This window comes from Colletotrichum higginsianum, chromosome 6, assembly GCF_001672515.1.
Source record: "Colletotrichum higginsianum IMI 349063 chromosome 6, whole genome shotgun sequence".
Classification (NCBI taxonomy): domain Eukaryota; kingdom Fungi; phylum Ascomycota; class Sordariomycetes; order Glomerellales; family Glomerellaceae; genus Colletotrichum; species Colletotrichum higginsianum.
The window spans coordinates 3760216-3773257 of NC_030959.1; the positions used below are offsets into that span (position 1 = coordinate 3760216).

At 57.5% G+C, this 13042-nt stretch overlaps 3 protein-coding genes across 3 annotated transcripts; 2 read left to right on the forward strand and 1 right to left on the reverse strand.

Moving 5' to 3' along the window:
- Positions 1 to 948: 948 nt before the first annotated feature.
- CH63R_09487 (Tachykinin family protein) lies at positions 949 to 2246 on the forward strand (the record flags this gene model as incomplete). The annotated part of the gene is made up of 4 exons (XM_018304461.1): positions 949 to 1218; positions 1355 to 1490; positions 1711 to 1997; positions 2115 to 2246. 4 exons carry the CDS (start codon positions 949 to 951, stop codon positions 2244 to 2246), a joined length of 825 nt encoding a protein of 274 aa, XP_018156484.1.
- A 4307-nt stretch (positions 2247 to 6553) lies between these two features.
- On the forward strand, positions 6554 to 8060 carry CH63R_09488 (Amino acid transporter; the record flags this gene model as incomplete). Its single annotated transcript, XM_018304462.1, has 2 exons — positions 6554 to 7930; positions 8001 to 8060. 2 exons carry the CDS (start codon positions 6554 to 6556, stop codon positions 8058 to 8060), a joined length of 1437 nt encoding a protein of 478 aa, XP_018156485.1.
- A 316-nt stretch (positions 8061 to 8376) lies between these two features.
- On the reverse strand, positions 8377 to 11435 carry CH63R_09489 (uncharacterized protein; the record flags this gene model as incomplete). The annotated part of the gene is made up of 10 exons (XM_018304463.1): positions 8377 to 8708; positions 8835 to 9517; positions 9605 to 9792; positions 9869 to 9942; positions 10012 to 10406; positions 10464 to 10532; positions 10584 to 10757; positions 10811 to 11066; positions 11127 to 11242; positions 11314 to 11435. The coding sequence occupies 10 exons, from the start codon at positions 11433 to 11435 to the stop codon at positions 8377 to 8379; spliced, it is 2409 nt and encodes an 802-aa protein (XP_018156486.1).
- Positions 11436 to 13042: the final 1607 nt, after the last annotated feature.

The window sequence follows — 13042 nt, forward strand, 5'->3', positions numbered from 1 at the left end:
GTTGAGGGCGTTGATAGGGAGAGAGTTTATGTGCTTACGGATCCTTCGTCCGCTCGGAGGCCGACGGCGGACGAATGGATCTGGGTACGTACTCTAGCCGGACGAATGAGTCCCCGTCTGTTGGGGACAGCCAGAGGAGGTACGTACTTACTCTGATCGGACAGATTTAATCCGATGCACGTGATCTTGGCAGAAAGAGGGAGATCCCCACTGACGGAGAGGCGCCCCTTATCCATTGGCCAAACAGGTTCGTCCAAGGGTTCTGGAATAATGCTTATCTTCCATCGGCCCCGGCCAGACTCTCATTCATCGCTCAGTGAGTCAGTACGTACCTCTCTCTACCTGTAGACTGTGCTCTCTGCCCTCTTCTGCACCAATAACAGCAGTGAGGGACTCTCTCACTCTCACTCACCCCAGTCTCTCCCAGTCTCCCAGTCTCTCAGTCTCTCCCGCATTACCCCGTGACTCTCCCCCTCTTTTCACGCCTCCTCCTTACCTTGCCTTGTCGATCCTTCTTTGACGGAGAGTGTGAGAGAGTCAGGCCATCTCCATGGGCGCTTACTAACTCCCAGCAGCTCATCACGAGTCACAGACCACCACCAACAACAAACCTTGCCCAGCTAGGCAGTCCAAGCATACCTACCTACCTACAGGTATTACCTGTAGTGTAAACTCCCTTAAGCGCGAGCCAAACAACCCAGCTGCCGTCTTCCGTCGGCGCACAGGGGCCCCCTTTCGTCCTTGAACAGCACCGCTGCGCGCTGCTGCGCGCCCTTTTCCTTTCAGGGGGGGAGCCGCTTGAGGCCCTGCGGTTAAGCTTCGATAGCAGGTTGAGGCGAGGGAGAAGTGAAGTTAGAGAGAGTGTTTCCGAGAACGAATGGGACTTGGGCTTTGGGGGATTAGCCGGACCTCGGTAGTAGCCGCCGTCAGACGGCTTGCTGGCTGGGCATGGAGCGCCAATCTTCTGAATACAAGTTCGTCACCGTCGACGCCGGCGAGGAGGGAACCTTTCAGCCCGTCACCAAGTCCATCCGGAGCCATGCCATCCGGACCGCCATCCAACGGGGCGGCTCCCAGCTGGGGGCCTCGACGGCCCTCGTGTCTCAAGGGACCATAAGGGGCAAGGCGCACTTGAAGGGCCGCTTCAGGCTGGGCGGCGTAGCGGCCAAGACTAGAAAGGCCAAGAACCAGAGCCGCAAGAACACTGCCGACCCTCTGGTACGTGCATATTTACATATTGTATACAGATATACTTCTGTCTCTCTCTTTCTGTCTCTCTCTCTCTCTCTCTTCTTCCTCTACTCTGTAAAGCCGTGTCGTCTCTTGGCGTTGCTTACTCGTCCTTTGTTTCCAGTCCCCGGATATCTACGAGTTGCTGTCAGAGACATCTCCTCCGCCATGGATCCAACGGCTGGGCAGTGACAGCGCCGACCCCTTCAACACGTTGCCGATACCCAGCAGTCCATCGGTTGACGCCCTCGTCAAGTACTGTGAGTAGCAAACGTACCAGAGCCGACTCCTCGTTCACCTTTCCCTTCCCAGGGCTCACTCTAGCTCAATGCGACTTCACACTGTTGCGTACTGCATTGTACTGCATTGTACTGCTGCTCATTATTGCTCCCCCTTACTCAACTCTTACTCACTCTTACTCACTCTTACTCACTCTTACTCACTCTTACTCACTCTTACTCACTCTTACTCACTCTGCAGTCACCACCAGGTTCAATCTCAACTCGACCACGACGGACACGCAGCGGCCATGGTTCCCCTACGCCATGCAGAGCGCTCTCATCATGCGCGCCACGCTCGCCCTGGCCGCCGAGTTCCTGACAGCGACGATGCCGTCGCCCGACCCCGAGCTGCAGCGGGAAGGGTACCAGCAAAAGGGCGAGGCCATGCGCATCGTCCGGAGCCGGCTCGAGTCCCGAGACTCGGCCCAGAGGGCGAGCGACGACCTGTCGGTGCTGGCCGGGGTGGCCATGTTGGGGAGCGTTGAGGTGATTACCGACCCAATGAGCCCTTTTCTTCAGCTTCTTCTTCTTCTTCTTCTTCTTCTTGCTCTTATCAGCTTCGTCTCCCGAGAAACGCAAAGACGCTGACGACCGATATTGCAGGCTTTCCAGGGGCGCTTCTCGGCCGCCAACGTCCACCTGACCGGGCTCCACGCCATGATTACGGCCCGCGGCGGACCGGACACGATCAGGCACGATTACATCCTCTGCCGATCTATCAACTGGTGTGTGTGAAAAATACCAACCCATTTCCAAAGTTGCCAGAAAAAAGCAAGAAGAAGAAAAGAAACAAGAGAGGGAAAAAAAATAAGACACCCTTCGCTCACCACAAGCCGTCTCTCCTACCAGGATCGACATCCAAGTGGCCTCGGGCCTGGGCCGAGTGCCCAAGTTCCCCATGTTCCACACGCTCGATCAGGTGACGCTCCCACCGTCGGTCGTCAGCCGGGCGGCGTCGCCGCCGCTGCGCCACCTGGACCGGCTCGCGGGCCACAGCCCGGGCGAGAGCGTCGAGCCGCGGCGGATCTTCACGGTGCTCCGGCAGGCCGTGTGCGCCGGGGCGGCGGGGGTGTCGGCGGACGACGTGCGGATCGTCATGAACACGGCGGACAGCACAATGCTGCACTTCCTGTACGCGGAGCGGCGGACGGCGGCGTCGCCGGTGCAGAAGCGGTTCCTCGTGCTCGTGTCGGCGGCGCAGGTGTTCCTGTACGCGGCGCTGCGCGAGATCCCGACAACAGGTCACATGGTCCGGATCCTCGTGGCGCGGATGCGCGCCGCGCTCGACGACGCCGACGCCATCGCCCTCATCTGGGTCCCGCACGACGCCGCCCTGCTGTGGGTGCTGTTCGTCGGCGTCGTCGGGTCCGGCGCGGCGTCGCAGGACCGGGCCTGGTTCCTCGGGAGGCTGCACCGCGTGCTCGAGAGGGCGCGCGACGCGCTGCCACCCGAGAGACGCAGGCGCGAGGTCCTGCAGCAGCTGCTCGCGGGGTTCCTGTGGAGGGACAAGTATTGCCTGCCGGTGCTGGACGAGATCTGGGCCTCGTGGGAGCGCGGCGTCACGTAGGACTCTGGATGACTTGACGGGACTGACCGCCTGACTGATAGCCCTTACTTGGTCTGGTTTGGCTTTTTGTCGTTTGCGTAGGTAGATCGAAATATCAAATACGGGATTGGTTCATCTCGGATCCGGGGTTCCGGACCTATCGCCCGGCCTCTCCGTTGCTGACACATCCGACTATCCGGTTTTTTACTCTCTCTCGGCTTCAGCCAACACACTGGCCGGTAATTCTGTGCAGGTAACTCTGTCCACTGATAGAGAAAGACCGGGATATCCCGTCTGGGTGCAATCTCGGCCGGTGATGCGTTCGTCCGGCTGAAACCGATGAGGGCCGGACACGACTCAGGGACGGAGGGGGAGTGTACCGTGCTTCTGTGTACTCTCTACGGATCCTACTACATCATGTCGCATATTGAAGGGGGGGGGCAGAAGAATGAGACACGTAGTATCCAAGGCGGCCGTTCCCTTCCCCTCTGGAGGTCGGAAGAGGGTTACAATGTGTCGAGGATTCACGAGACTTCCCACCGCCGTCCGCTCATAGATTAAGACTGCCCTTTTGGATGGCAGCCGGCCCCATCCCCGCAAACTCTACCCCGGATTCCATGACACTATTGGAATTGCCAACAGTAACGGCGTCGTCCTCGTCTCGTGCCAGCGTCTCCATGTCCACCCATGGACCATGACGCCCCATTGATCTCTGGCTCCCCTGTCTCAGACCCTCTTCCTTCACTCCACCCCTGACCCCTTAGCCCTTAAGCCCTGACATTGGCCCGGGGCCCTTGCAAGTCGCACGAGGACGAGAACAAGGACGAGGGAGCGTCCGTGGCAGCGGGAAGAGAAAAGAGAAGAAGAGGAAAAAACAAAAAACACACCCCGTAGCTAACCGGTTCAAACTGGGACTTCGGCTCTCGCGGCACGTCGGCTGAGGTTTGTTTGACGCGGGCGTGAACCTTCGGGTCCGCCGACACCCCTCCATACCAGGCAGATGGGCAAGATTCGAACAGCAAACGACTGGCCTTATCAGTAATCACGGCGGTAGAGTTTGTCGATCTGGCCGTCCATCTTGTTTTGTTATCTCTTCTACTCTTTCGCTCCCCCCGGAATGAGCGAGAATTCCCTTCACCGTCTCGCGTTTGATGAAAGAGAGTCGTGTCTTGCCCGGTTTGAAAGCTCTTAATATCGGGCCGTCGCTCGGCATAAATGCAGTAAATGCGGCCACACTCACACCTCCTCCCCCCCCCCCCCCCTTTCGCCCCGTCCGAACGTTATCTCTTGGGGGGGGAGTTGGGTAATGGTTGTATGTCAAGAAAATTGACCAGCCAAAAGCCTCTGGCCAGTCACAGTTCTCCCAAAAGCGAGCAATGGGAGGAGGAAGGGGGAGGGTAAGGGAAGAGAAGAAAAGAAAAGAAGGGTCACTCATCTTTCTTACAACACACGCCAAGTCTCACGTCTCGAGCAAGGATGATGGAAGATGGGGTGTGTGTGGTGGTCCTCTGTCGCGTGAGATTCCGGTTCTGCTCGCCTCGCCCAACACGCGCCAAGCGGCAATGCATATGCAGGTGTGGATGCGATGCGAATGCTGGAGTGCACACTACCTGTATCCGTACGCTAGTATGACATGCAAAAGCAAGGGGGGAGTCTCTTGTGTGCCTGACGGCCAACAGGGAAGCACGTAGGAGGCGTCGACAAGCCTTTTCTCGGCCGTCTGGGCGATCTTCTAGAAGCCTTCCCAAAGGGTGACCGTGACGAGTGGGATCGGCCGGGATCACGACTCAAGGATGTCGGGAATGTACGGGACTAAGACGGCGCTATTACGTTTCGCCCTATGGTCGCGGGAACGAGGGTGACCGGGGGGGGGGAGGGAGGCCTATGGGAGAGTTTTCTTGACTCTTGGGCCGTATGCCGTATGCGGTATGCGTATGTGTTGTGTGTGCCTGTACATCGTTATGTGTGTGTATGTAGAGTTCAGGCCCCTCCCCCCTCCCCCTGGTTCGGCAATCGTCCAGCTTGGCTTGTCTTATCTCGTGTTCCCGTCCGAAAGACTTTGAGCCTCACGGTCTTGGCCCAACGTCTGATGTCTTTTTGACTCTTTGGCTCTTTGACAAACCATGACGTTGTTTTCCCACAGTCTCGAGTTTCGGAAACACTCATGACAGAGAGAGAAAGATAAGAGAGTCCTCGTCTCTCAAACTCGTCATCCCAGTCCCAGTCTCTCTTTTTTCCCGCCACCGGTCGTATTTCGGAGTTCATCATGCCCGGCGGACTGACTCAAGGGTGGTCCCCAAGGTGAGGCCACCCTACCTACGGGCTCTGCATCTGGGTCCCCTTAGGTAACGTGTAGGTCACAATATCCACCATATTACGATGCGAAAACTCTTGCAATTGCCTCAGTCCCGCTGTAGTTCCCACAGGAACCCCGTCGACGCGCCCTTTCAGACGAGTTACCAACCCAACATGGCGGCCCTGGGATTAGTTGTACCGTTGACAAAGAGGAAATGTTCTTTTGCGTCTCGATGATTCCGCTGGGAAACTCGGAACGCCAGAGGGCCAGTGTTTCTCGTTCGTCCGTCTCGCCTCGCTCACGGGATCAGGGACGTGAATTCGTGGGGAAACTCTGCAACGGTCTATTCCCCCGCAAATTCCACGACGCACGGAATCCAGCAAGCAGCAAGGGAGGGAGGGAGGGGGGCAGCCAGGTTTGATGCCGTCGCCGCCGTGGTCTTCTTCTTCGTAGACCCCATCTCGGTCGTCCGTCTGCCCATCTGTTTGGCTGGCCCTGCTATCTATCTCTCTTCGCCGCCGCCCACTTGTCCGGAGGAAGAGAAGAGGGACCATACCACCATACCACCATCCCGTCCCATCCCATCCCATCCCGGCCTTTTGCCCAGCTGCCGGTGACACCGCCCGTGAGATCGCGGGGGCCAGAGATAAGACCCTTGTTCACCAGTCCAATGAATGCGTTCACTCGAGTTGCCTTCCACGAGGTCGAGCCCTCGGCCTGACTCCGGGGTCGGTGCTGGTGCTCCGCCCTTTTGGCCACCATATATCCTGCCTCTTTCTTCCCATCTTCTCGATGTTTTACTCTCTCCCTCTCTCTCTTTTCTTTTCAGGTCCAACCGGCTCTTGACTTCTCCATCACTTCCCCTCTTCATCTTCTCGACTGAAGTCAGACCAGCTCAACCCGGTCCAACCCTCCTCTCCTCCATCTCTTGTGTGTGAGTGTAACTGTGTGCGCGTGCCATCTAGTTGGACCACCGCCACCATAACCTCTTCTCACCACCACCAACAACAACAACAACCAACTGTGTTGTGACAAAACTCGGTCAGACTCGGTCAACACTCCAGTCCCGTCACCCCTCCGTCATATATATCCATACAAGGACCCACGCCACACTTCAACAACCCGGGAGAGCAACAAAAACAAAATCATAATAAAAAGCCCACCCACCCCCCCACACAACACCAAACCCCACCACCCATCATGGATCACGATCAGATCAGACAGAACCAAACCGCCGGCGCCGAGTACAAGGACAGCAAGTCCGAGGGCGCCGCCGTGGCCCCCCAGTTCTCCCGCGATGCCGTCTTCCCCGGCGAGGTCGTCGGCGAGGTCACCGACCTGAACCGCCAGGACCTCGAGAAGCAAAAGGCCGCCCAGGGCAGCGCCCACTTCCACCGCCTCGGCTGGAAGCGCCTCACCGTCGTCCTCATCGTCGAGGCCATCGCCCTCGGCAGCCTGAGTCTCCCGGCCGCCTTCGCCACCCTCGGCATGGTCGCCGGCGTCATCCTCTGCATCGGCCTCGGCATGGTCGCCATCTACACCAGCAACGTCGTCGGCCAGGTCAAGATCAAGTTCCCCCACGTCTCCCACTACGCCGACGCCGGCCGCCTCATGTTCGGCCGCCTCGGCTACGAGATCATCGGCGTCATGTTCGCCCTGCAGTTGACCTTCCTCGTCAGCTCCCACGTCCTCACCGGCGCCATCGCCCTCGGCAACATCACGAACGACGGCGCCTGCTCCATCGTCTTCGCCGTCGTCTCCGCCATCATCCTGCTGCTGCTGGCCATCCCCCCGTCCTTCGCCGAGGTCGCCATCCTGGGCTACATCGACTTCGTCTCCATCATCCTCGCCATCGGCATCACCATCATCGCCACCGGCATCAACAAGGACTCCATCACCACCGCCGCCTGGTCCGCCTGGCCCAAGGAGGGCATCACCTTCGCCGAGACCTTCATCGCCATCACCAACATCGTCTTCGCCTACTCCTTCGCCATCTGCCAGTTCTCCTTCATGGACGAGATGCACACCCCCCAGGACTACGTCAAGTCCATCTGGGCCCTCGGTCTCATTGAGATCTTCATCTACACCCTCACCGGCGCCCTCATCTACGCCTTCGTCGGCCAGGACGTCCACTCCCCCGCCCTGCTGTCCGCCGGCAACCTCATCTCCAAGATCGCCTTCGGCGTCGCCCTGCCCGTCATCTTCATCTCGGGCTCCATCAACACCACCGTCGTCGGCCGCTACATCCACGGCCGCGTCTACAAGGACTCCATCATCCGCTTCATCAACACCAAGATGGGCTGGATCACCTGGCTGGTGCTCATCACCGTCATCACCATCATCGCCTTCATCATCGCCGAGGCCATCCCCTTCTTCTCCGAGCTGCTGTCCATCAGCTCCTCGCTCTTCATCTCCGGCTTCACCTTTTACTTCCCGGCCCTGATGTGGTTCATGCTCATCCGCGACGGCTCCCCCTTTGCCAAGCACAACCTGACCAAGACCGCGCTCAACGGCCTTGCCTTTGTCATCGGTGTCGTTGTCCTCGTGTGCGGTACCTACGCCAGTATCGTCGAGATTGTAAGTTGTTTCCTCCCGAGTGTTGTTGCTTCCTTCATCAATCGGCATGATGCTAATATTTTGTCTACAGGAGCTCAAGTTCAGGACTGGAAAGATCAACAGCCCCTTCACCTGTGCCCCTCTTGGCTAGATGATGCCGCGAGCGTGGAGTTTGTAGTAGTTTTTAGTAGTTCAGATGATAATAATACCCCTTCCGTTATCAGGAACACCCACAATTTCGTCTTGCCGATATTCTCTTTCACATCTCATCACGCGCGACGACTTATTAAGATGATGACTTACTCAACTTGAACCAAGCAGACATATGAGTCAAGTCGACGAAATGAAATTGGATGATTAGAAAAGTACCTAATTGTACACAAACCTGGACCCGAACAACAGCAACTCTCATAGGAGCTGGACACAGCAACCAACTGCCCTCTCTTTCAACACACTACTGCAATACACTACAGCACAAGGCCCGGGTTGAACTCGAGCGCCAGCCAGACGTCCACGTTCTTCCCCTTGCTGCCGCCCTGCCACTTGTGCCACGGGTACGACACGACGTTGTTGTGCCCGCGGACGGCGTCGCCGTACGAGTCCCGGTACCACAGCCCGCCGTGCTCGTTGAGCCGCGGCAGCGCCACCTTGTCGAAGTCGTCGGGCCGGGCCGCCTTGGGGTCCTTGCCCTCCCTGAGCCGCCACATGCCGCCGTCCTCGGTGCCGGGCGAGAGGCAGATGTGGATCTCCTGGAAGATGTCGTTGCCGTGGTTGTGAACGCCGCAGTCGACGTTGGGGCCTGTGGGGGGAAACGTCAGTCATCAACACCGTAGGTAGTCCTCACGAAAGGTCACGGAAGGGAGGCGGCGTAAACCCGCTATAGGCCAAGAAGAAGAAGAAACATCTTTCAGGGGGAGTCACTCACCGGCGGTCCAGAATTGCAAGTGGGCAATCTGCGACTTGTCGTCCTGGAAGCGGAAATAGAAGCCAGACATGTTGGTGAAGTCGACCCCCTTGAAGTCGGCCCCCCACCAGAGCTCCTCGACCTTGGTGAACTTGAGCTCCGGGAACTCGAGCCCGAGCTCGCTCGTGTTGAAGGTCGTCTTGACCGGCACGTCCTCGGCCTTGGCCCACGCCTCGGGCTGCTCGCGGACGGAGACGAGCCGCAGCAGGACTACGCCCTTCTCCTTGTCGGCGCTGAGATCCCTATCCTCGCTCTGGACGGACGCGATGCGCGGGAAGGACGGCAGCCCCAGGGCCGAGCGCGTGCCCTCGATGTCGGCGACGGAGCCGTACAGCACCTTGACGCCGTCGTTCTGGCCGAGCGGGATCCTGGCGCCGGGCGGGTGGATCTCGACGCTGATGGCGTAGTTGGCGACCTCGATGAGCGGGAACGACTGCGGGGACTTGACCTCGCTGGGGCGGGCGAGGTACACGAGGCCCTCGTTGTCCCAGACGGTGGGCACGATGTGGCGTTCCGTGACGGCGGGCTTGGGCTTGGCGAACTTGTTGACGTGGAGCGTGATGACGGGCTTGGGCTCCTCGTAGTAGCGGGGGACGTTGTACTCGACCGAGATGAGGTCGAGCCTGTCGGTGCCGCTGAAGTTGCTACAGACGAGAGAGAGAATGTCAGTCAGAAATGCAGTTGGCCCTGGGGGAGGGGGGGGGGGATAAGAATATGGAGAGACGACATACCCGATGGCGATACGGGCGGACGACTCTTCGGCAATCTTCCACTTGGCAAACAGGCCCTTCTCGACGTCGATGGCCTTGTAGTACATGATGCCCTGCGAGGTTGTCAGACTCTCGAAAGCTTGCAGAGTTACCGCACGTAGTGTCATAGTCTTGTTACTGACCTTGTTAGGATTGGGCCCCTTGACAGGCTGTGTTGTTGTTGATGTTGTCGTCAGCACTTGAGAGAACTCGAGTTTGCAACTTGCGCAAGGGTCAGTCACTTACAATGACAGAGTTCAGGTCCTTGTCGCGGTCAAGCGAGCCAAAGAGCGCAAGAAGGAACTCGTCGTCGCCATCGCCTGTTTGGTAAATAGACTCTTAGCAAGTGATACCCTCACTCGGCGCACATAAATGACCCTCGACCTTACCGTCGAAATCAGCACAGATAATGTAGTGCCCCGGCCCGTCCCCGTACTTCATCAGCTGGTTGGGCGTGCCGTAGACGTCCAGGATGTGGCGCTGCCACTTGGAGTCCTTCATGCCCCGGCCGACCTTGGACAGCACGCAGGCCGTCGTACCGTGGAAGGGGTCGAGCGTGGCGATGTAGGCGAACGGGTCGTCGCCGATCCGGCCGGCGTCGGCGCACCCGGTGCCCCAGTGGTCGCCCGAGCCCGGCGCCTGCGAGTTGGGCAGCTGCCGGTCCTCCTTGGGCTCGCCGATGGACAGCAGCTGGCGCTTCCACTCGCCGCCCTCGTAGTAGAGCCAGTTGGCGCCCTCGCGGGATGAGACCACGATGGAGTCGAGCCCTGTCGGGCCGTTGAACCTGTCTGTGTGAGCTTTTGTTCAAAGTGTCATGGATAGATAACCGTCTGTAACTTACTTCTTGACCGTCAGCTCGTGGATGACGGTGAAGTTCTCGTCGTCAATGATCGAGCGTTGCCACTCCGTCCTTGCGCCGGGTAAGCATTATGAAGATTGGTCACTGTGGTTCGATACTCACGCATTGAGAACGTCTTCCGGAGCCTGGAAACGGATAATGGGAATAGGGGTGACCTGTGTTACAACCACTGTCAGAAAGAAGCCCTGCATAACTTCGAAGTTGAAAGCGCTCCAGCAACAAACCTTGTCATGCTGTCCGTAAACAACAGAAGCGGCGACGATCTCCATGACAGACCTTACGGATCGTTAGCATTGGAAAGACAAACCAAGAGAGGGCATCTTCCTCACTTTTGCGTAAAGTAGCCCGCCTTCATGCGGTGCATGGCGGGCCAGCGGCCGATCATCCGGATCTTCCACGGCTCCCCCAGCTTGTCGCGGCCGGGGTTCTCGAGCCACGAGATCCAGCCGCCGTTGACGTCGCACTCGAGCATGAACGGGCCGTAGTCGTGGCAGACGACGATGTCCGTCAGGCCGTTCCTGTTGATGTCGACCGCCACGACGGCGACGGGGCTCGAGAACTTGGCCACCTGGTACTTTTTCCACTCTTGGACGTGCGTAAGCATTCAGGAAAACAGAACAGGCAGAAGAAATACATTCAACTCACCTCCGGTGATGTCAACCGTTGAGGGGTCGAAGCTTTCGCCCTTGGCCTTTGCTGCATGCCGGGCGGCGGCAATGGGGTTATCGAGGAACTCGATCTCGCCGGAGGCCAGACCTGATCTATTGTTGGATTAGGTTAGCATGAAGATAGACACTCAAGATGTGAGTTCATCTTAAAGTGAGATACTCACGCAACAAGACCAGGCACTTCGTCTTTTTCAAACTTGAAAGTCTCAACCCAATATCCATCCGTACGGTCGCCTTCGATGACGGCTCGCCCAAATTCGGGCACTGCAAAGTCGGCGGACGTCATTTGTGAGAGAGTGTTATGAGATAGGACCGGATTAGATGAGATTTGATGAGGATGGATGAGAACTGTTCACCCATCTGGCCGGGATACGCTATATCACTTATATAGTTGAGGTTCTAACCCTGGACTTGGAGTAATCACTGCTTTTCCCGAACCCCCTTCTCTTCACAAAACTCACAACTCACACCCACAAATCACCAGTGACTATCGTAAACCCTTTCTTCAAACCACTGCGGAGGCCGGATGCGGATTGTTTGAAACATGTCCGCTCCGTTGGCCAAACGGTAGACTCTGTCTCACCTCAGCTTCGCCGCGTGGTGAGCTGTCGGGCGGGGTAGCTGAGCGGAGCGGCACGCGAGGCCGGTCCCATTGAGTTTGAGACACCTTCGCGAACGAATGTGGGTGTCTAGCATCCCGTTCGAAGTCTGGGGTAGAAACGCTCAGCCGTGGGACGGTGCGTGTTCCGGTGGAGAATGCTTCATCACGGCGCGGAATGCTCCATCTCATGGCCGAGGCGTGCTACTCGCCCGCATGCACGTTGGCTCCTGGGCAGTCGTATGTTGTCAACGCCACCGTTGGAGTTGTTGTAGATACACAAGATTCCTGTACCGAGAGGATGGTGTCTCGGAGGCATTCGACAGGTAAGTCAGACCAAGTCTACCAGCCGCAATGGAAGTCTTCCAGCAGCTTATCTTGGATCCGGATATTTTGTTCTCGTATCTGCATGACGGGGCGTCCCTTTTCATGCAATCTTTTCAACACTTGGTTGTCCCAGCGTGGAAATGGGAGTCGATCAACCAGATCAACGTCCAGCCCTGATTAGATAATATAAAGACGAGAAGACTGAATAGCGTGTTGGACTGTCCTTTCCAGCTAGTCGTTTGCTGGTAAGTGTGAGTGTGATTTAGAATTCCCATGTGGTCTGCCTTGAAATGGGACGGCATTCGGCATCGAGCACCAAGCCGAGACATGGCGACCCTAACAAGTGTGGCCTTCGAGACGGGCCGCGGTCCGCCCCGGTTTCGGGGTCATGGGGCTGAGGCGATGATTTCCACGCAATCTTGGCTCTACGGGGTCAACTTCTTGGCTGGGTAGTTTCCAGAGAGTCGGAATCTGAGTTTCCAACGCAACGCGTCTTCCGGATGAATGCGTGCTGGCTGCAAACGCTTTCAGGAACTGGCTGTTCGGGCCTCTCGCCTGAAAAGTGAGGATACGGTTTGTCTCAAAAGGTCTCCTTCACTGGCAACTCACTCATCTTCAGCTGCGGCCCAAAACGGAATGAATCTGTCTCTCTTATAATGAGGACTGAGATTAGGACGCCACGTGTGCTAAAGAGGATATCCAACGAGGTGGTCGCGCCGTCATCTCCCGTCGTCTCCATCGTCTCAACAGTCGAAGGAATGAAACCGGCGAGGAGGAGGGAATGGGAACGCTCAGCTGAACCGTCTAGACCATGAGGAAGACACTTCGTGTTTCTCATCCAATAGATTTGGGTTTAACTCTCGTGTTATTGACCTATTGCCGTCTTGCTGTGAGAACTTATGGATCCATCACCAAGTGTTCGGTAAGAGGGCCACGGTCTATATAAGACAAGGAGCACTGGCATCTCA